The 23514-nt window shown below is 42.7% G+C and overlaps 1 protein-coding gene and 1 non-coding gene across 4 annotated transcripts in view; both read right to left on the bottom strand.

The window, feature by feature from the left end:
* PXN (paxillin) overlaps positions 1 to 14912 on the bottom strand; it is an 86781-nt gene extending 71869 nt beyond the window's left edge. For 2 of the 3 annotated variants that reach the window (XM_078381621.1, XM_078381622.1), the window contains exon 1: positions 14781 to 14887. In XM_078381621.1, coding sequence (XP_078237747.1) covers positions 14781 to 14793 — 13 coding nt within the window. In that variant the 5' untranslated portion in view covers positions 14794 to 14887. Of the gene's footprint in view, positions 1 to 14780 lie in introns of all 3 variants that reach the window. The other variant, XM_072983580.2, reaches the window with a different exon arrangement.
* A 4557-nt stretch (positions 14913 to 19469) lies between these two features.
* Positions 19470 to 19610, bottom strand: LOC140702752 (U4 spliceosomal RNA). Its single transcript, XR_012082003.1, has one exon. It is a non-coding gene; the product is annotated as a U4 spliceosomal RNA (small nuclear RNA).
* Between the last annotated feature and the right edge of the window lie 3904 nt (positions 19611 to 23514).

Below are 23514 nucleotides of genomic sequence, written 5' to 3'. Positions count from 1 at the left end.
GCCCATGTTTTCCGCAGTACAGTACTACCCAGCAATGCCAGGGTTCTGAATATTTATGTATGCAACTGTGTGTATGCACAGATATGCAGGTGTGCGCATGCATGCGCGCATGCGCACACACAAAGTAGGTGTTCCAGTCACTGAACTATAGTCCTGGAGTCTGCATCCACCTACTGTCACTACATTAATGCATGTTCTGAAAGAGACACTATATAAAGGCACAACTGCCTCAAAGCTCAGCCACCTCTTGGACTAAAATTACTCCATTGGAGAACGCGGACTCTCACCTTCATTTGACTGATGCGTGCAAATTCTTCACATTTCACAATGGGAGTAAAAAGGGACTTCTTTCTTGTCTTCTATATGCCTCTCACTCACACCCACTAAGCTGAAGGTTGGTAAGAGAGGGTATGATGTCAAAAGAGATGATGTGTTTGTTTTTAGTTCCCTTCATCGCAGTTTGAAAAGGTCAGAACAGCTCTAGTTTTATCACTGCAGAGAGCCATACAAGGCATGTAGGAGAGACAGCCAAACAAGGGCTTTGACGCCAGATTCAGCCTGCTAGACCCCCCAAACTGCCAACCAGAGGAGAAAAGCTGGGGGTGGGAGACAGTGGCTGCATCAACGCTTCATGTCTTCGGTCATCCCTGGGCTTCAAAGATGAAGTCCTATCTCAACACGTCCTTCTCACTTTCATGTTGCTTAGATGCACTGTCAAGTTATTTCAGAGCTACGGTGACTTTAACAATGTATGCAATATGTAAAAGTACGTAAACCAGTTAGCAAGAGGTTGACCATGGCTGCTTCTCCCTTCCATAGGCTTTTATGGCTGAGCACAGACCAAGCCCTAATGTGACACTCTGTCCTAGTGTTTCCCAACCTTGGGTCCCCGCTTGTTCTTGGATTGCAACTTCCAGAAGCCAGGACAGCGAGTGGTGAAGGCTTCTGGGAGTTGGAGTCCGAGAACAACTGGGGACCCAAGGTTGGAAACCATTGCTGCATCCAATACACTGCATTGGCTCTTCACTTCCAGACCTTCCACACAACATTCTCTCTAAGCTGCTCCAGTGCACGGCCACCGTAGCACTGCATTGATGCCATGCACTGAGAGCCAGGACTGCTGTCCATTTGGTTCCAGTCAGACAGACAGAAACCCGCACACAGGTTGGGGGCCCTGCCTGGAACTAACAGAACATTAGAGGGAACATTGCTTCCCCACAAAACTGATAGGATGCACGAAGTCAAAGATCAGTGTTCAGATCATCAGACAAGTCTTTCTTTAGAGGAAAAAAATACCCTTGCACTGGACTTGAGTTTTTTTGGAAAAAAACGAATGGATCCCACAACCCATGGAGGGACACAGTGGGATGGGGAATAAGAGGAGGCTGCAAATCGCTCTTATGCATAAAATAAACTTGGAACACTCTTGCGATGTCTTCTTTCTAATGGGCTGCAAAGACCTTTCTTTCCAAGGGACAACTATTTGACACTGAATCTGGTGTTAATCCATCATTATAAATGCAACTGTACTTGTTCAAACGCTCTGCGATTGCAAACAACATGGCATTTTCTTTCTCTTTCATTTAAATCCTTCATTTAAAAAAACTTACATTCTGCAGCCAGAGCAACTGACTCAGAGTCTTGTTTACACACACAGTTATTATGCTGCAACCGCCACCCTCAAAGTCACTTTATTCAGATTTTGTTTATACTGTTGAAAGGACACATCTGAGGTCAAAGTGAGAGGAAGATAAATTCTCTTGCAAGCTCAGGGACCACCAATTTACACCCCCCCCCTTTTCATCTGGAGATCCTTGGTAAATAATAACACGAGATAGCATGTCTAGCGGGTGGAATTCATATTCCCTCCGGGAAAGGCAGTGACCTGAAAAGGACACAACAGAGTTAGCAAAGGCTGATGTTTAAACGGCAAACTAGACACGACAGAACAGCCATGTGTTTTTACGCCTGCATCTGCCCTGCTTACATTTAAAGGAGATGTGTGCGTTTTTAAAAAAAGTTTATCACAAAATGGGAGAGGTCAGATTCAGGGGAAGGTGGGGGAGAAGGCAATAAATCTTCCTTTGGTTTATCTCTGTACCTTGTAGTACTTGCCTCCCAACTTAGCTTTAATAATAAACCAGCCTAGGGAATAAAATGATACAACACTGAGAGGCAGATTTGACTCCTCTCATTTACATGGTCTTTTCAAGCTAAACAAACAAAAAGTTGTGAGTGTAACCCATCCAGACCAGGTATATTACCCTATAACCTAACAGGTACTCCTCCCCAGCAAGAAAAGCTTAGTCTTGACTGGATTCAATTTCAACTCGTTTGCCCTCGTCTGGTCCATTATCATTGACAGGTAGCGCTCCAGGAGCAAAACAGCATATACTGCAGATGTAGTAAACGTCTACATTGGCTCGGGCATGTCATGAGAATGGCTGATGGTCAGATTCCAAAAGATCTCCTATATGGAGACTTAGTACAGGAAAATCGCCCCAGAGGGAGACCACAGCTGCGATACAAGGATATCTGCAAGCGGGATCTGAAGGCTTTAGGAATGGACCTCGACAGATGGGAAACCCTGACATCTGAGTGTTCAGCCTGGAGGCAGGCACTGCATCACAGCCTCTCCCAATTTGAAGAGACCCTTGCCCAGCAGGCTGAGGCAAAGAGGCAGTCCCTAAATCAGCAAACTCAGGGAGCTGGACAGGGGAAGGAATTGTCACTCTCGAATTGGCCATCTTAGCCACATTAGACGCTGTTCCAAGACTTCTATTCAGAGCATGTGACCATAGTCTCTTGACACTGAAGGATGTCTACAGTAAACGAGAGACAGAGCTGCATATCATCAGTATATTGATGACAATGCACCAAAAATCTCTGAATAACCTCTCCTGGAGGCTTTACAGAGATGTTAAACAGCACAAGAGAGATGATTGAGCCCCAAGGTCACTGTAACGTTGGGGCCAGGAGGTTCATACAAACACTCCAAACTGTCCTTCCTGGAAATGGCCATCAAGAAAGGAGTTATCAATAAATACACATCAGCTCACACCTCACAACAAGATCCACCCTGAAATACTTTGAATTCTTTAGTCCAGAGTGTAGCTGTAATCTCAAGAGAGAAATAGTCCCAAACTGTACCAAAGTAACAGTTTAATGCTGAAATAAGTACTCTGAATCCTGACTCTGGAAATATCTGTTCTGTGCTTTCAGGATATGCTGTCAGTCTTCAGATCTGGAGAAACTCATACCTGCAGGCTTTACAGTGTTACGGGATTTAACTGACAGCAGGCTGAACCACAGAGCTATACGAAGAATTAGCTGCACAGCTTTATATTTTCTTGAAGGCTTCATAAGACATAAGACATAAGACATAAGACATAAGAAATTTATTTGTCATTGCGCTCACAAGTGGGTGCAACGAAATGAGGTGCTCTTCCCCAAGGTAAAACTGGACAACACTACAAAAAAAAAAGTTAAAATATACACAACTTTCACCATCCAAATATAGATGCCCCGTTTTCTCTCAGCAATTAAAATCCACCAAAAACCTATGGCCCCGCATTTAAACTCAATACTGCACTTGGGTAAAAACTGTTCTTGAATCTGCTTGTCCTTGCTTTCAAAACCCTGAATCTCCTTCCTGATGGTAATAGTTTAAAGAGCTGATATCCCGGATGAGAGGAGTCTTTCAGTATGTTAGATATCTTCCTCTTACATCTGTTCTTATACAATTCTTCCAAAGAGGGGAGTGAACAGCCAATGATGTTTTGGGCCGTCTTAATCACCCTTTGAATTGCCTTTTTCTCTGCCACTGTGCAGCTCGTGAACCATACACAGAGACAGTAGGATAATATGCTCTCAATCGAACTCCGATAGAAGGTGATTAACAAACTCTCAGTCAATTGTTGCTTTCTAAGAATCCTTAGAAAATACAACCGTTGTTGTGCCTTCCTGATTAACGCAGCGGTGTTTGCACTCCAAGTCAGGTCATTTGTTATGATAGTCCCAAGAAACTTACATTCAACCACCTGTTCATAAGCCGTAAAGAAAATGTTTCTGTCACCTTGATCACTAGAGAGACCCATGTGCCTTCAGAATTCAGGGGGGAAAAACAGAACAGGACTACCACATATTTAAAATTACCAGGAGGCTGGCATAAATGTTGGTATTTAAAGCAAACCTATGCTGGCTTAGAAATCTGTAGGCTAAATTAGATTAGCAGAAGAAAACCCATTCTTCAAGGTGTTTGTAAGAAAACAGTCCTCCTTCACACAGTTCTTACATTTACTGCATGAAGGCCTCACCTTGATTTTGAAAACTACCAACTGTATTGTGAAACATTTAAAAGTTTTATGAGGCACAAGTTTTCATGGGTACAGCCCGCTTTTTCGGATGCCTGGAGCACAATTTTCAAGCCACTGACTTACAAAAAAAAAAAAAAAAGATTCAGGTCACACAGGTGAGACAGAATGACACAAGAGGCAGAAAATGACAGACGGGCTTGTCAGTTTGCGATCACTGTTAATAACACAATTATCATGTCTGTATCTCTTACTAATCTGTCTCAACTTCATAATCAGAGCCAGCATGTGTGTAGGTCTTTACCTAGCACAAGGAACAGGAAACCTGGAACAAACAAAACCAAACTCAACAACAAAGGAAGAATACAGTTGTGTTCAAAATTATTCAACCCCCAATGCTGTAAAGGGGTTTAGGGACTATAGTGTACATTTGGAATTGTATTCAGAATGAAATCCTACAAGGACGTTTTAAAGAACCAAATGCAACTAAAATAACATCAATTGTTTATGTAATACAGTAGTAAATGTTTCTTTTGTGGTTTCTTCATTGCCACAATTATTCAACCCCTTAAAGACTACCACTCTGAAGAAGAGAGGTTCATTCAGGTGTTTTCGATCAGGTATTGAAAACACCTATGGATGTCACCGAGCACCAATCAAGCATAATAAGCACCAATTAGGCAGCTTTAAAATGACTGTGATACTCAGCTCCTTCTAGACATTTACTGGTGTGGTTACAAACATGGTGAAGTCAAGAGAATGGTCCAGGAAGACAAGAGAAGAGGTGATTTGTCTTCACAGGAAGGGCAATGGCTATAAGAAGATTGCAAAGAAGTTAAACATACCAAGAGACACCATAGGAAGCATCATTCGCAAATTCAAGGCAAAGGGCACTGTTGAAATGCTACCTGGTCGTGGAAGAAAGAAGATGCTGACTTCGACTGCTGTGCGCTACCTAAAGCGTAGAGTGGTGAAAAGTCCCCGTGTGACTGCTGAGGAACTGAAAAAAGATTTGTCAGATGTGGGTATAGAAGTTTCAGCTCAGACAATAAGGCGCACACTGCGTAATGAAGGTCTCCATGCCAGAACCCCCAGGCACACCCCCTTGCTGTCTCCCAAGAATAAGAAGAGTCGACTGCAGTATGCCAAAAGTCATGTGGGCAAACCACAAAAGTTGTGGGATAGTGTTCTGTGGACTGATGAAACAAAATTAGAACTGTTTGGGCCCATGGATCAACGCTATGTTTGGAGGAGGAAGAACAAGGCATATGACGAAAAGAACACATTGCCTACTGTGAAGTATGGCGGAGGGTCAATAATGCTTTGGGGCTGTTTTGCTTCTGCAGGTACAGGGAAGCTTCAGCGTGTACAAGGTACCATGAATTCTCTTCAGTACCAAGAGATATTGGATGAAAATGTGATGCAGTCCGCCACACACCTGAGGCTTGGGAGACGTTGGACCTTTCAACAGGACAATGATCCCAAGCATACCTCCAAGTCCACTAGAGCATGGTTGCAGAGGAAAGGCTGGAACATTTTGGAGTGGCCATCGCAGTCACCAGACTTAAATCCGATTGAGACCCTCTGGTGGGACTTAAAGAAAGCAGTTGCAGTGCGCAAGCCTAAGAATTTGACTGAACTGGAGGCTTTTGCCCATGAAGAATGGGCGAAGATACCCGTAGATCGCTGCAAGACACTTGTGTCAAGCTATGCTTCACGTTTAAAAGCTGTTATAACTGTAAAAGGATGTTGTACTAAGTACTAAGATTGAATGTCACTTGGGGGTTGAATAAAAACTAATAATGATGTGAGCACAGAAAAGACATTTGTGGTTATTTCATTATAAACTTAAGGTTATATTTCTCTGACTTACAAGTGCCTCTTTCATGTAAATGTAAGCAAGATGACTGAATGATCAAAATCAATGTCAAAATGGCCAAAACATTCAATTTCAGTGGGGGTTGAATAATTTTGAACACAACTGTATATAGATATTTTGCACTAAGAAATCAGGTTCCGCCTGGGAGGGAAAAATAGGTGAAGTACCAGAATCCTAGAGGGGGGATGAAGACAAAGGGAGCAAGAAGACTTTTGTCTTTCTTTTAACAAACATTCAATTATTTCATTTAGATTTGATGCACTGCACCAGAGACAGCAGACACTTGAATACTCTGACCTCTCCTAGTGAGATAGACACAAAGGAGTTAAATAAAGTATGTGCAGAATCCAGATTTTCCATGGAAATGCAGGGGGGGGGGAGGTCTTTGCATCATACACTGCTTGAGGCACAGGACTCTGTCCAAGTCCTGCAAGACAATAGCACCTCTGTTTTTAAAGAACTGGGGGGGGGGTGGACTTGTTTCTCACTCTGGTGGAGTTACAGGCCCCTTCACAATCATCACACATGTCTGACTAGGAGTCACTTTCTCAGGCTGGACCCAGCAAGCTAACAAGAGCAGCATCCCCAGCTAAAGCAACTGCCTGGTTGCAGAAGTTTTGACAACACTCTGATGTCCAGTCCTAGATCAACACTCAAAACACTGCAGTGCATCCACTAGAATAAAGCCCACACAAACAAACCCCTCTTTCAAAAAAGAAAAAGGCAAGCGCGATGCCTTCCCAGATGAAAACCAGAAGCCTCTTGTTTGCATGAGAAAACAGGCCGACAAAAGGAGATGTACAGGTGCAACCAAAATCAGAGGGGCAACAGATAGTTCCTTCTGTAAAAGTATGACCAAGAAGTAAGAAAAACAAAGTAAGGAAGAAACCAAGATTAAAAAATAATATTAGCATGAGCAGTTTGTAAATAAAATAAAAATGCAAAGTTGAGTAATATAGTATCTCTATAAGGCCACTGAAATACCACCAAGATGATTTTTCCTCTTTTAGAACTCTTTAAGCTGGCTGTTGCCGAATAAAAGATAGGGATGGAAGCAAAAAAGTTCAAACTCATCGTAGCAAATGCTATAGCCATGGGATCTGCAGTCACTAAGCCCCAAAATGGTGACAGAAAGCTTGAAGGTGGTTTTGGAACTTTTTCACTTCCCTTCCCAAGTGCAATGCTCAGAGCCCAAGACAATTTTTTTTCCAACAATAAAGCTAAAATAGCAGTTTTTTAGATAAATTACAATGTATCTGGATTATGTCAATGTATCTTCCAGCATCCTTCTAGCCACTTTAAAGACACAACCTAGAAGAAAGACCACTTGCACATGTTCATCAGAGAAGCAATATAAGACCATGGCATTGCACTCCTCAGCATTATTTTTAGCTGGAGAACTAATTCAGAAGCAACAATTTTCTGAATAAATGCATACATGCATGCATTTAATTTCTGTACCGCCCATCTGGCAACCCACTCTGGTCAGTTTACAAAATACCATAAAACAAAGTATAAAGACAAACAATACAAAAGCGGACAATACAATGAAATAATCAATACAATATTGACACATGAAAATAATATCAATAGAACATTAAAATAAAATAAAGAAAGCATGGCGGAGGTTGAACATTAGCGAATTCTGGTTATTTTAGCACTGTTGTATCATATGTCATAGAGTCCGGGAAGGCCTGCCTAAATAGAAATGTTTTAAATAATTGCTTAAAGGTTCCCAGTGAAGGCGCTAGGCGGATCTCAGGCGGGAGAGCATTCCACAGCTGCGGGGCTACCACTGAGAAGGCCCAATTTCTGGTCACTGAATAATACATATTACTTGATAATTCTGGAAAATTAAAAATAACAAAACTCAGACTGGATTTTGGTGCATATTCATTGATCTTCCTTTAAGGGATACTTCACTGATTCTGGATGGAATTCAACAGTATTCAATACAGTCTATTGTGTCCCTTCCCATGTATAAGCTGGGCAATTTAAACTGTTAGTTTCAATAGTTTTAAACGTTAGGTAGGTAACCACCTCTGACTGTCAGTGCTTTTTTTCCCATTCCTTTTATACAGTTAGAAAGAAAAAAACCCAGATCTCAAGCTACATTAGTTTCCCAACACTCTGCCTTAGAAACTACCATTTGAAACCTTTTCTTCATTCTTGAAAGCAGAAGCGGACACTGCGGAGGACAATGTGGAGGTGTAAAACTGCCAGGTGTAAAACTGCGTTCAGGATCATGAACACAGATTTGTGCAACATGTTTCCTTTTCTAAGCAAATGCTTAGCCAAGGATTGAGTCTATTCACTGATCCTTTTACACACAAACATACTCTTCTTTACCTCTCAAAGTTTTCCAGCCTAATTTAGGGGGAAAACAACAACAGGGGCATTTTGTTCCAATTTTCAAATCATGAAAGTCAGAAACTCTTGCCTAAATCCGCTAGAATGCTGACCACTAAAAACTGTGTTTATATAAACCCCTTTCTTTTCAGCAGGGCAATCTATACAAAAGAAGCTTTAAGTGAATTCTGCCAAATAAGGATTCTACTGCCTTCACAGCATAGTACCAAGCAAACACACCAAGCCTTTAAAACACACACACACAACCTGACCTCTTCAACCTTAAAGCAACATGGGCAAAGGGTAATCACCCCACTTCCAGATGTTGCTAGACTGCATTCCAAGCACCCCTCACCTTTAGCTACGCTGGCCAGGGATGAGAGCTAGACTTGCACCTTAGACCAAGAGAGCGTCCACACAAGAACACTACCAAGTTCAAGTTCAGCCTCTCTGCTGCCCAAATGTTAGCAATGGCCCAACCTAACTTCCCTTTTCCCTGCTTCAGCTGCACAGCAGTGACCCTTTACATCTTCTGAACACTGAGTCTGGGAACGGATGCAAGGCTGACAGGCTTCCAAAGTGCAATAAATAATACAAAACGAAGCGTTACACACGTTGAAAGAATGTGTTGCGTGAAATTACTACACGAGAACCCTTTCATCTATTCACACCTCTGAACATGCCTGAAGGGTTGGTTAGGAGGTATTTCGAATACAAAAATATAATTCATGCTCAGTGATAAATCTTATCCAGTTCTGTACTGTCAAAGCTTCTGTTTCTCAGGGCTGCTTCAGACAGGTGGAGGAAGAAGACCACAGCTTCTGGGTAAGTGAAGTAAAGCCATTTAATTAAAACTACATTTGGTGTACTCACATGCAACATTAGATTTTTTTTCAAGAATGTAATATGCCTTATAAATATCAACTACCTCGTAACAGATCTCTAAATCCATGTTTTTTAAATTTCCCATTTTACCGATGTGAAAGTGAAATCGGAAGGTATCATTTTGCAAGACTGAATAGGTTAGACACAAGTAGTCCGATGCTAGACATGAAAACACTTTTCTTTTTCCTAACATACACTTAATGGGAGTGTGCAATGAACAGGAAAAGGGAACCATAATTATTCCTGTGTTTTGATATTTAAGGCCAGGAAAGTTCACTCACCACAGCGACCAAGCTTTCTAATACACCAAAAAAGAGCTGGAAATTATTGCAAACACTGCCAGGTTAAGAACATATAGTACATGAAACAGTCACACATAATAAGGAAAGAACAGCATCTCTCTAAGGAAAAAAGTGACTGGTAGAGCAGTACACCATTTGATCAGATGGAAGAGTCACAAATACCTCGCAGAATTCATGGAATGCAACAGCTGTAGCTTGTATGTTTCAATACCCATAATCTTAGAGCAGGCTAGAACGTTTCTCCTTTCACCAACGTCACGTTGTGTGCCCTTAGCCAGCAAGCACCTAAGTGAAACTAGAAAACTGTTCCTGAAAGAATACAACACAACCAGAGGACAGTATCTAAAACCCAAAGAAAGAGCCCATTAATACTTCAAAGTGATCTACCTATTCTGAAATGCACCCAAGAATTTCTTTGGGAAAGAGGTACATGTGCAGAACTGCCAGCATCCTTATCCGGCCAAAAAATAAATAAATAAATATTTGTGCATACAATTCTATCATGCACCAAAATCCTCAGTCATTTGCGCTCCTTTATGAAGGAAATGAGCTGTGAAAAAGACAGAGCACCCTCTCAGGTAACCAACTGGCCGATGGGTATATTTTTGATGGATTTATCACAGACTCAATTTAGACTCCCTCTCCTGTAGGTGTTATTGCTGACTTTAAATTAGCACAGTAATCCAATACTCTAGGTCGAGTAATAAAGCTGGGATTTTTCTGGAGTACTATTTGAACAGAACATGTGGTTACTATTAGAGGAACAGCAGAGATGCCATAAGCTGATTTGCGAGACAGGTTCTTTCTCTGGCAGAATTGTAGAGCGCTGATAGCTTCTAGGACCTTCCACTAAAGTCCTTCTTATCTTGTACACATGTGAAGAGTTGTAGATGGCTTGTGAAGGCATTAGGAATCCGTGCAGATCAAAGAAAACTATAGTAGGAGACTTAAACCTCAAACGTTTGTATTTTGGTGATGGTGGTTGTAAAATCAGACGTCTGGTTTCATCTCCAAGACAATACTTTTACACATGCAAGAATCATACGCCAAGACTAAAAATAAAAGCCAGGTCTTGTTAAGATCAATGCCAAGAGAAGATAGCATACATATGTCTACAAGTCTAATAGTATAAATGGAGTCATAGGGCTTAAACTAAAAGCTCCAGTCAGGATATGAGTGGAACGATGGGCTGGATATAATAACGGCAAATCAAGCCACGTACAAAAACGAACGCATGAGGCTAGGACTGTTCTTCTTATAGTGCTGTCTTAGACGATTAGCCACATAAGCATACCACCCTATCTCACTACTAAATATTCACAGCCGGTATATAGAGGGTAATCTTCTTCCAAACTTCCCAATGCATATCCTACCTGAAAAAGACAAGACAGTAATGTGGGAAACTATCTAAAAATCTGCCAATTCTAGATAACATCCACATGGTTTCAGAACAGAAATTCAGCCAGTTAAGGGCAGAAGAAAAGATACCTGAACAACTGCATGCTGTATATGGCACCAGAGATTGCACATAATACTGTACTGTAAGCATTACTGAACAAGCTATCAATTAAGGGGAACTCAATGATGACAAAGTGCATGCCTCTCTTTAAACCAGCAGTTCCCAACCCAGCGTTCCCCAGACATTCTTGGACTGCAATTCCCAAAAGCCTTCACCAACAGCCATGCTGGCAAGAGCTTCTGGGAGTTGTAGTCCAAGAATGTTTGGGAATCTAAGGTTGGGAACCATTGCTCTAAACAAAAAAGGAAGCCAGGGCTGCACAATCATTTGTACTATTGGCCAAAATCCTGTTATTTAATACAGGAAATCATACTAGAATAGACCCTTCAATCGATGGGGATTTGGCAAGTCATCTTTTCTGCAAGTCCCACTGATTTAAATGGGGCTACTCTGATTGCAACCTACTATACTATACACAGTAAGAGTACGCCCATTTGAAACTATGGAAGTTACAGAGGAGTTCACTCACAAAATCCTCATTGATTCAGTGGGCCTACTCTAGTGCAATTTACTACACTGATGTAACAGCATTCCAGACATTATTATAAATGTATACAAAGAGATTAAGTTGTTGATAGTATTTTTAATCTATTGTATTTCTATTTTGGCAATTTAGTTTGGCTTTAGCTGTTATGCAAACAAAAACATTTTGAGGGCCCTATTGTCATCCGCTGAACGGCTGGCTAATAAAATCAAAAAGTCAACATAACCCCCTCTTACATTTGTTTAGTTATGCCACCTTCAAAAAAGAGTTGCTTGGAAACTGTGTTTTAGGTGAATGGCGAAGGCTGATTCTTAGGTTTGTTGGACATGCAAAATAAAAATCCAATCCTGTACTGGCAGAAGGAAGGTAGTGGGATTTCCTCCTTCTGCAGCAACCAAGTGTATGTTTATCAAACAAACAATAAACATGTCCATGTTTATCCTGTGCACAGAATTCCAAGTAATGACCTCCATGCACTATAGACATAATGCTAAAGACTTGTATATAAAAGTAGGCAAAAAGTGGCTCTCCAAATGCTGCTGGACTACAGCTCCAATGAGCCACTGATAAAAGAATGTTACGTTTTTCAGTTTAGAACATCTGGAAAGGCACACTTTACATACTTGGGTTCAAAGAAAGTTCAACAAACAAGAGGTTTTATGACAGAGGCAGTAAAGGAGATGCAGTCCACCAAGGTTGACCTTTGCTCACCTCAGGTTTAGGGGAAGTTTGATAAAGAAAGAGGCTTTACCGTAAAGAGAGGGGACTTCTGTTAAGTCAGGTATTATCAGGGAAGCTGAGTGTCTGGTTTAAACAAGAATCAGTTGCACAAGAAAAATATACCCTAATACTTAAGATCTGTGTGAGATCTTAAGATGCTGAAGATCTGTCAGATTTGGAGCACATGAGACATAACAGGAAATAGATGTTGTTGCTATGCTAGTCGCCTTGAACATAAATACAAATAGACATTTATAATTTGGCTTCTCATTCAAGCAGAAACAAATAAAACTAGAATTTAACTATTACACTGAGACAAAACTTTTAAACATAAGTTGCAAGCCACTTAATGGAAGGAAACTAAGCACGATTTCCAAAATATAAGCCTTCTTCAAAACTCATCTCCACATGCAATATTCTTAGTAGGAGGAGGAATGTATGAAAACAGATACAGTATCTTTAAGATATATAGAAGCTGCAGAAAGCATTTACTGTGAACAGAAGGCTGAAAATACTGTATAGCACTCAATTTACTATTAAGACAGATTTCCCGCAACCCCCAGATAAGATCTTTGCTCCGGGGGAGAAAGTGGGAAACAGTTATGTATTCTGTTAGTTCAAGCCTCCAGCTGTCTACCCAGAAGGGAAGTCCACACTGCTCATAGGCAGCACTGTCAGGTAATTATGCATAAGATTCTGCAACCTGAGAGATCTGTACGACAAAAAAGAAACAATAAAAAACAAGTCTGAAGCAGATTGAAGGGGCACGTGAATATTCTTGGCAGTGGGAGATGAATAAGCAGGAAAAGTTCCAGGTGAAATGTAAATCGAGATTTGGAAAGGGGAAAAACAGAAGATCAAGAGACTGAACAAAACAAGGAAAGCAGGTGATGGAAAGTTTAACTGCAGCCAGAAAAAAAAACCCAAAACCACACTACTTTTACTGATTACAGATTCCTTTATACAGAAAGAAGCTAGTCCCTAACAGGGCAGCATAAAATAAAACAAGAAAAGATAAATAAAGACAGGTGTACATTTGTTTTTTAAAACTTTTGAAACTTTTTTTTAAAAAATTCACCTTGAAAAGTATCTCATTAATTAAAAATACAGAATTGTATACAAAGGCTTCAAAATATCATCTGTGTAACTTGACTTGTGTAACATCACAATTTTGATTCTGTTTACTATAAGTAAATCTCACTGAGCTGAACGCCCTTTACTCTGTAAGAGCTTGGAATTAGTATCTCCATCTTTAGAAAGAAAACCAAATGATACCCAGATATTGTAAAATTAACTTTCTGGACTACAAGGACTACATGCCCCAGGATCCCCCCCCCCCAAGACTATTCAAACTCGCACTTTTAAATAAAAGCAATCCTTCCTCCTGTTTTACTTGGTCTTTTCCATTCCTGTTCTGCTGATCCAGTCGAGCATCAAACTCCAGAAAGCAGCAGTAGGTGCATAACTTTGGGAGGACAAATCCCCCCCCAAAAGTACACAAAACATGTACTTTTGCAACTGTGTGAGCTGAATGTTCAGCCTGCGTACACACACATACACACACACAAAACACCCAAGTCCTTGGGGAACTCCAAAGTTTGCTCCCTGGGTTGCACCATGCTTGGCAAGCACAGGAACAAACACTTTTAATGCCTGCAGTTGCTTCTGGATTATTATCAATATTTTCCTAATGGACCCAAAAGGGCTAAGTGGACCCTTTTCTTCCCCCCCCCCCGGGGGCACAGACGTGTTACCTGGATCAGGATTCAAGGGTGGGGGGGGGAATTTCAATGGGAGAAAAAAAAGTCTAGGCAAAGTTGAGGGCCAAGAAGTGTTTAAAAAAAAACAACGAGGCAGGTTGAAGTTCAAAAGGGGGGGGAGAGAATGCAATGGGAGAACAAAGCAGGAATTAAAGCGTATTAAAGGGGGGGAGGATGAGGTCTGGAAGGAGGGGGGGTTCTGGGGGGGGAGGGAGAGACAGAGGAGGATGCAAAAGGCACTGGAAGAAGGGGATAGGAGCCAATTAGGGGGAGGAAATTTAATGAACCCCCCAAGGGGGGGCAGCAGGGAGAGGAAAAGGGGGGGAGTCAGCTTGGAAGGGGAGAAACTGGGGGAGGGGGCAAAAGGGACCAAAGGGGGGAACTCTCCACACCCACCCCCTCAAAAAAAAGGGAAAGGCACCCCCCCAAAAAAGGGAGGGGGGAGAGTTATGAGGCGAATGGGGGACCAAGCTTGAAAAATGAGGGAGTTAGGGAAGGAGGGAGGGGGAAGAAGCCTATCTCGTCGTCCCCCCCCCCAAAAAAAAGGCTGGGTCTCCCTCGTTCCTCACCCAGGTCGTCCATGTTGCCACAGCCGCCGCCGCCGCCACTCCCCGCTCGGACTGAGGGAAGGAGGAGGCGCGGCAACTTTCCCCTCAGCGGCCTCGCGCCCGCCCGCTCGCCCCTCCCTCTCAACCTGGCCCGCCCCGCCCCCTGGCCCCGCCTCCGCCCCCTCGCGCCGCGCGGGCACGAGCCGGCGGGGGGGGGGGAGCCGCGAGGACGACGGTCGTTCTCCGAAGAGCGCCGTCGTTTCCACGCGCCCCCTAGCGGCCCCCTGAAGGGAAAGGCCGCGTCCCAAGAGGCCCGAGCCAAGGGGAGGCGGGTTCGAATCCCCGCTAGCGGAGAGAGGGTGGGAATACGCCAGGCACTGGTCAGACCCCTTCCTAAAGCCCTATAAAGGGTCGCTCCCAGTCTTTCTGCTTTCAACCATCATCTTCGTCGTCATCATCATCATCCTCTTGAAACTGCAGAAAACTGTGGATTATCTAGCCCAGCCCCTGTCAAGGAGGCACAAGTGGAGGGAATCGAACTCCCAACCTCTGGCTCCCCAGCCAGAGATTTAAACCCCTGAGCTTATCCAGATGTGTGATGGCACATAGCTGCACACTCCCCCCCTGGGAAGGGAGGTGGGGCAGGACAGATCAGAGTGGAGGCTCATTCCTTTTTTTTTAAAGGAACAACAACTCCTAGCATCCACCTAAGCCTGGCTAGGGCACTCCGCACTGGAAGAACTCATGGCTTTATCCCCAGCTGCCCCTTATCCTTGTTGGATCTGCCATCTTTCCTCACTTGTTTACATGGGCCCTTACCTACTGGTCAAAAAGATAGGGGGCTAGTTCCCTCCGATTTCCAGTTTCGATGCTGCATTACTGGAAATATTTATAAAAATAAAAAAAGAGAAAGCCAACAGTTAGTTCCCTGGTTGCTTATACAGTAGGTCCCCCTTATCCGCAGGATTGGCATCTGCTAATTCACTTATCCACGGTCTGAAAATATTTAAAATATTAAAAGAAAAATCCCCAAAATATATATTTCTAACAATGAAATTATTAGAACTGGTAATTAGGAGGAGCCAGAGACCATGCGACGTATAGTGTTCACTATTATAATAACCTTTACTCTAATCCATGTTTTCAAGCATCCCATGCATGAGGATTGGAACCTATCTCCCTACTGAACAGGGTTTCTACTGTAATTGGTAGGAGAATTGGTAGGAGAAACCTAAAAGTAACATCTATATGCTCGTTACATTGCTCATTACCCAAGAGTGAATGTGTTGTTGTTGTTTAGTTGTGTCCAACTCCTCGTGACCCCATGGGCCAGAGCAGGCCAGGCCCTCCTGTCTTCCACGGCCTGCCAGAGTTGGGTCGAAGTCATGTTGGTAGCTTCGATGACATTGTCCAACCATCTCATCCTCTGCCGTCCCCTTCTCCTCTTGCCTTCACACTTTCCCAACATCATGGTCTTTTCTAGAGAGCCTTCTCTTCTCATGAGATGGCCAAAGTACTGGAGCCTCAGCTTCAGGATCTGTCCTTCCTGTGAGCACTCAGGATTGATTTCCTTCAAGATGGATAAATTTGTTTTCCTTGCAGTCCAGGGGACTCTCAAGAGCCTCCTCCAACACCAGAATTCAAAAGCATTAATTCTTCGGCAGTCAGCCTTCTTTATGGTCCAGCTCTCACTTCCATACATCACGACAGGAAAAACCATAGCTTTGACTATTCGGACTTTTGTTGGCAAGGTGAGGTCTCTGCTTTTTAAGATGCTGTCTAGGTTTGTCTTGCTTTCCCCCCAAGAAGCAGGTGTCTTTTAATTTCGGCGCTGCTGTTCCCAACTGCAGTGATCATGGAGCCCAAGAAGGTAAAATCTGTCACTGCCTCCATCTCTTCCCCTTTTATTTCCCAGGAGGTGATGGGACCAGTGGCCATGATCTTAGTTTTTTTGATGTTGAGCTTCAAACCATTTTTGGCGCTCTCCTCTTTCACACTCATAAAGAATTTAATTGTGCAAATGCATTGCCATAACCTGGGCATCTTAGGCTTAGAGAGGAATCCACGGGCACGCACCCACCCCAAGCTGCGTGCTTGCATTTTCAGAAGGAGTGTCACCTTTCCCATTTCTCTAGAAAAGAGACCCACACCTTTAATAAGATGAAAAAGAGCCAGAGTCGTGTAAGGTATTCTAGGCTAAGAAGTAGTAACTGACTTGGTTTAAGAGTGGTTTAATACTTCACCCTTAGTGTTCTTACAGTGAGGGGTGCAAGATGACCCTGCCAATTTTGGGGGGGGAGGAACAGGTGATGCTGCCTAAGACTGATGGGATCTGTAATCCAACAATATCTGGAGGACTATATTTTGCCGCCCCCGAGGGAGACGACAGCTGCGTTACAAGGACATCTGCAAGCGGGATCTGAAGGCCTTAGGAATGGACCTCAACAGATGGGAAACCTTGACCTCTGAGCGTTCAGCCTGGAGGCAGGCGGTGCATCATGGCCCCTTCCAATCTGAAGAGACACTTGTACAGCAGGCCGAGGCAAAGAGGCAGTCCCGAAACAAGAAAAACCAGGGAGCTGGACACAGGACAGACTGTATTTGTGTTCAGTGTGGAAGGGATGGGCCTTCTCAGCCACACAAGACACTGTTCCAAGACCTCCATACAGAGCACATTACCATAGTCTCTCGAGACTGAAGGATGCCTACACAATATTTTACCTATACCTGCTTTTGCCAAGCACTCTTACCCAGCATCGGGAAAGTTGTGGCCTGCCAACTGTTATTGGTAAATTGGTAAAATGAGTACTCAGCTTGCGGGGGGGGGGTCGCTTGCATAATTAACTTGTAAACTGCCCAGAGAGCTGCCCACTTAAAGCGCTATGGGGCAGTATAGAAGCATGGTATAGAAGCAGTACGCTTTTCTTCTCTTTACTAGTCCAGTACACAGTTCCCATCTCACAGACTTTGCGGCTGGGGCTGATGGGCACTGTGATCCAACAGCTTTGCCAAAACGTTACAATGCCCAGCCCTGCTGTAACCACTAGCCAATCAGCCTAAAGGGAAGACCTGTTGCCTGCAGCAACAACTGAAGCCAAATAGTCCCGAAATAGAAGAGTGAGCAGCTTTTATCAATTCTTTTCAAAGTCAAACCTACCATTGAGTTTTACTTTTCTGGGCTCTTAACTCTCCAATCCCGCTGTGAGCAAGACCACAGGTTTCCATCAATTGTAGTGCAAAATATAACTTTTCCTGCCTCTCTAAGCGATTTACCTTTCTTGATGGTCTGATAGTGCACTGCCTCTCTTTCCACAGCTTCAGGCAGCAGCAGCTTTTTTTACATCTCACTCAATCCACAACAGCCCATAAACTGTTGTATTAGAATTCAAATGCAAAACTAGGTGATACTTTTATCTACTACTAAAAAAATATAATCACATAATAAAGCTTTCCTCGATTAAAAAAACAGTACTACATTTATTTATTAGATTTATATCCCGCCCATCTACAACGTATCTACTCTGGCCAGTTTGCATAAAACACAAAAATAAACTAAGAGGTAAAATCCAGATTAAAACCCACGGATTCCAATTTGCATAGAATACAAAAATAAACTAGAAAGTGAGGAGGAATTGAAGAACCTTGTAATGAGAGTGAAAGAGGAGAGTGCAAAAAACGGTCTGAAACTCAACATCAAAAAAACTAAGATCATGGCCACTGGTCCCATCACCTCCTGGGAAATAGAAGGGGAAGATATGGAGGCAGTGTCAAATTTTATTTTCCTGGGCTCCATGATCACTGCAGATGGAGACAGCAGCCCCGAAATTAAAAGACGCCTTCTTCTTGGGAGGAAAGCGATGACAAATCTTGACAGCATCTTGAAAAGCAGAGACATCACCTTGCCAACAAAAATCCGAATAGTCAAAGCTATGGTTTTTCCTGTCGTGATGTATGGAAGTGAGAGCTGGACCATAAAGAAAGCAGACCGCCGAAGAATTGATGCCTTTGAATTGTGGTGCTGGAGGAGGCTCTTGAGAATCCCCTGGACTGCAAGGAGAACAAACCTCTCCATTCTGAAGGAAATCAGCCCTGAGTGCTCACTGGAAGGACAGATCCTGAAGCTGAGGCTCCAGTACTTCGGCCATCTCATGAGAAGAGAAGACTCCCTGGAAAAGACCCTGATGTTGGGAAAGCGTGATGGCAAGAGGAGAAGGGGACGACCGAGGATGAGATGGCTGGACAGTGTCTGCGAAGCAACCAACATGAACCTGACCCAACTCCGGGAGGCAGTAGAAGACAGGAGGGCCTGGCGTGCTCTGGTCCATGGGGTCACGAAGAGTCGGACACGACTAAACGACTAAACACACACACACAAAATCCAGATTAAAACCCACGGATTCCAATTTGCATAGAATACAAAAATAAACTAAGAGATAAAATCCAGATTAAAACCCACCGATTCCAATTTGCATCGAATACAAAAATAAATTAAGAGGTAAAATCCAGATTAAAACCCACCGACTCAGGTATGCTCCTGAAGAAACATTTAACCCCACGTAAGGTCTACGTCAAGCAAAGAAACAAGACAAAAAACACATCAAATACCCAAATCTCCGGTAGTTTATAAAGTTGCCACTTAAGGACAAAGAACAGCAAAACGGCTTTTTTTCCAAATATTTCATTTCTGTTTTTTGTACCAAGGAAATTCAGTCTCCGTAGAGACTGTCAAAAATTGCCAATGCCGACTATATTTCAAGTCGTCATGGCGGGGTATTGGGAAAAGTTTTCAATTAGCAATAATCGCGCCTCGGATTAACCTCATTGGCTACGATACTGCCACTGCGCAAAGCTACCGACCTAGTGCGAGGCTCGCCCCCGCCAAGCAGCGCCATAGCCGACAATGTTACGGTGGTCACAAAACTTGTTTTTTTTTTTTTCCCCCCCCCCTGCCTCTCCGCACGGACTCCCTGACCCCAGCCATCCCGCCAACCACCCATATCCCACGCTCGATTTTTATTCATTGAGGAGGGGAATTATTTCTCAATGAAGAGGCGGGCGTCTCGCCGCAAAGCCTGCTGGGTGTTTTATGTTAATCAGAGATGACGTCACGCGCGGAAACCCGGGCAAAGCCAGCGTGGTTCTTTTAAGGAGTTGATTCTCAGGCTTTCAAAACACCCTTCCTATTTTCCACTGGGGTTGATGGGGCAATTCAGCGAGCGCCAGGAAAATGCAATACTTTATTCATTTTTCAGAGGAGGAGGATGTGATTCCCTGTGGAACCAGCAGGAACTCGGCTGTCCCCATGCCCTCCAGATGTGTTGGACTGCAACTCTTAATCTATTCTCTTATTCTTCACCTTGAATGACCTTCTATGGTCGTGATTTTGTTCTTATTTTAATTGTTTTAAATCTAATTGCTGCGAGCCTTCCCAGAGGAGACATCATCTAGGATGGGCAGCATATACGTTTAATTAATAAATAAAATTTTAAAACTCCCATCCGCCCCAGGGAACAAGCCCAAGAGTGATGGATCATGGGACCTGCAGTCCAAAATTATCTGGAGGGCACCAAGTAAGGAACAAAGACTAATGCTGGCAGGGTATTCAGTGAAATTCAAGTCAAGTGTGTTTTTTTATTAGGACAACTGAACACATTGGAGATTCTCTCATACAGTTTGAGAATCTAATAATTTGTTATTAAAAGCTGGATCAATCTCTGTGTGCTACAGCATTCAATTTATTATTTGTCTAGGAGAGGTAGATACAGTATATTCGCTTTTTGGTAGAATGCAGAAAAGCATTTGAGAGCATACAACACATTTGAAGATGAGCACATGAAGGAACCATGGATATTTTAAAAACAAAGAGTCCCATGGGACCTTAAATACCATGAAATCTATCTTAACAGGTGTATTTAGTACAGCATAACACACTTCTGTTCACGAGACACATGGAACATGATCGAGAACAGCAGGTATATGCAGTCTGCAAAGACTTATCCGCAAAGTTAGTGAAGATAGTCTAAAAACAGATGTTAGAAAAATGAAGACTACTAATCACAAAGCAAGCAGCTCAACAAATATTGTTACAGGTCCAATATGAAAGCATGGAGTATGCTGGCAAATGTACATACTCTGGAATTTTGTTACATGGATCATGAGAACATAGGCACACAATAAAAGTTTGAAAGAAGATCTGAAGGCATGGTGCAGCTTTCTTAGGAATGATGCAACATGATTTTAAAAAATGAAAACTTATTTTGTATTCTCAAAAGCTTTCACGGCTGGGATCCGATAGTGGTTGTGGTTTTTCCAGGCTGTTTGGCTGTGTTCTTAAGGTTTTTCGTCCTAATGTTTTGCCAGTCTCTGTGGCCGGCATCTTCAGAAGAATCAGAACTCTGTCTGAGCACAAAGACTGGCAAAAGATGCCAGCCACAGAGACTGGCAAAACATTAGCAAGAAAAACCTTAAGAACACGGCCAAACAGCCGGAAAACCATAACAACCACCTAAAACTTATTTATTTGCCTTATTTCCAGGCGGCCTTTCTCTCAATAAGGGGACCCAAGGCAGCTCACCGTATTAAAAAAAAAAAGAATTAAAACTACAGTGAGATACGCATTAGAAAACAAGAAAACTATAAGACCAATTAATAATATGTTAAATAATTAAAACAGGTAAAATGTTAAAAAAATATTTTAACTAAACTTGTTTTTGAGAAGCCATGCTGTATAGGGCTATCTATTCTTGGGTCTAATCTCTAGCTTGGTGTTATGAACTTTAATACAGACAAGTTAAAAAAAAAGGAGGAAGAAGCATTTGAAATTTAGCACAGGATGCTTAGGGTCTGTAGGATTTGGAGGGTGACCAACAAGGAAGCACTACAGTGAGTGAATGAAGAAGTTGTGTTAAAGGCAGAAAGTTAAAATATACCAAATTTATAAGGAGAACTGAAAAGTACAGAGTGTTACACCTGATCTTTTGGAACCAGAGAAAGAAATGAAAAAGAAGAACTTTGCTTGGAAATGGTTCTGGATGCAACTCAACATCATTGGTTAGAGCTGCCACACGGAGAATCTGAACTGCCATGATTACGTCCAACGTCGACTGGAGGGAAAAAGAATACAGTACACAGTCATATAGTGATCACTTAGGATTACAGACCATGACATCAGAGGGAAATTAAAGGCAGACAGTACCCATGGACCTGGTGTGGATATCTGCCAGGACTTTTGGAACATTAATATGTTGTCTTTTTTCCCTGCAGTAACCACAGTATATGGGTTCATAGCCTGATGAAAACTAATGCAGGTCAAAAGCTAGCTATTTTTGTTTTTACAAAGATGGCTACCTTCTCGAAAAAAGCATTTATAATCTGTCTAGTCTTTTTGTTGTGCTGGCTCAGATATTGAAGTGCGAGTTCTTATCTCAATTGACTGCAGACCCTATGTTTGTGTCTTGGTTGTCAATCTGTCATTGACTACACGACTCTATTACAACATCCTAAAATACCAGCTAACCCTCTGGACAAGTGATGTACAGTAAGTACGGAGATTCACTTCTGAACAAATTTACAGGGACATTTTTCCAAGCTGATATTCTGTTGCAAAGCAAAGCTGTCTAGGTCAACTCTAGATGTCTGCTCTCTCTTCTCTAATATTGGTCTACTTTGATGCCAGATGTATCCAGGTTTTGGGGCAATTTACTATGCAGAGAAGATTGCTGGAAGAAATATCAACAGCCTCAGATATGCAGACAATACCACTGTGATGGCAGAAAGTGAGGAGGAATTAAAGAACCTCTTAATGAGGGTGAAAGAGGAAAGTGCAAAAAAAAAATGGTCTGAAGCTCAACATCAAAAAAACGATGATCATGGGAACTGGTCCCATCACCTCCTGGCAAATAGAAGGGGAAGATATGGAGGCAGTGACAGACTTTACTATCTTGGGTTCCATGATCACTGCAGTTGGTGACAGCAGCCCCGAAATTAAAAGATGCCTGCTTTTTGGGAGGAAACTGATGACAAACTTTGACAGCATCTTAATGAGCAGACATCACCTCACCAACAAAAGTCCAAAAGTCAAAGCTATGGTTTTTCCAGTAGAGATGTATGGAAGTGAGAGCTGGACCATAAAGAAGGCTGACCACCGAAGAATTGATACGTTTGAATTGTGGTGCTGGAGGAGACTCTTGAGAGTCCCCTGGACTGCAAGGAGACCAAACTTATCCATTCTGAAGGAAATCAACCCTGAGTGTTCACTGGAAGGACAGATCCTGAAGCTGAGGCTCCAGTACCTTGGCCATCTGATGAGAAGACTCCTTGGAAAAGACCTTGATGTTAGGAAAGTGTGAGGGCGAGAGGAGAAGGGGATGACAGAGGATGAGATGGTTGGGCAGAGTCACTGAAGCGACCAACATGACTTTGAACAAAACTCCGGGAGGCAGTGGAAGACAGGAGACCCTGGCGCGCTCTGGTCCATGGGGTCACAAAGAGTCGGACATGACTTAACGACTAAACAACTCTTCATAATGCAAAACTGAATTCTTATTCAGCCAGCACCACCATCACACAGGCTGAGGTAATCACCTCAGATGGCAGATTCTTTGAAAGGGCACCAAATGTTGAAGCAAGATTCAAACTAGAGTCTAAAAGGAACTAGTTACAATTATTAATTACTTGCAATCATTTTTTGGCTATTACAAAAGTATAGTTAGATTATATTATTAATATAACTTAACAGGGGATATGTTCACTCCTT

This window comes from Pogona vitticeps, chromosome 14, assembly GCF_051106095.1.
Source record: "Pogona vitticeps strain Pit_001003342236 chromosome 14, PviZW2.1, whole genome shotgun sequence".
Taxonomy (NCBI): domain Eukaryota; kingdom Metazoa; phylum Chordata; class Lepidosauria; order Squamata; family Agamidae; genus Pogona; species Pogona vitticeps.
This window is presented reverse-complemented; position numbering and strand designations above follow the sequence as displayed.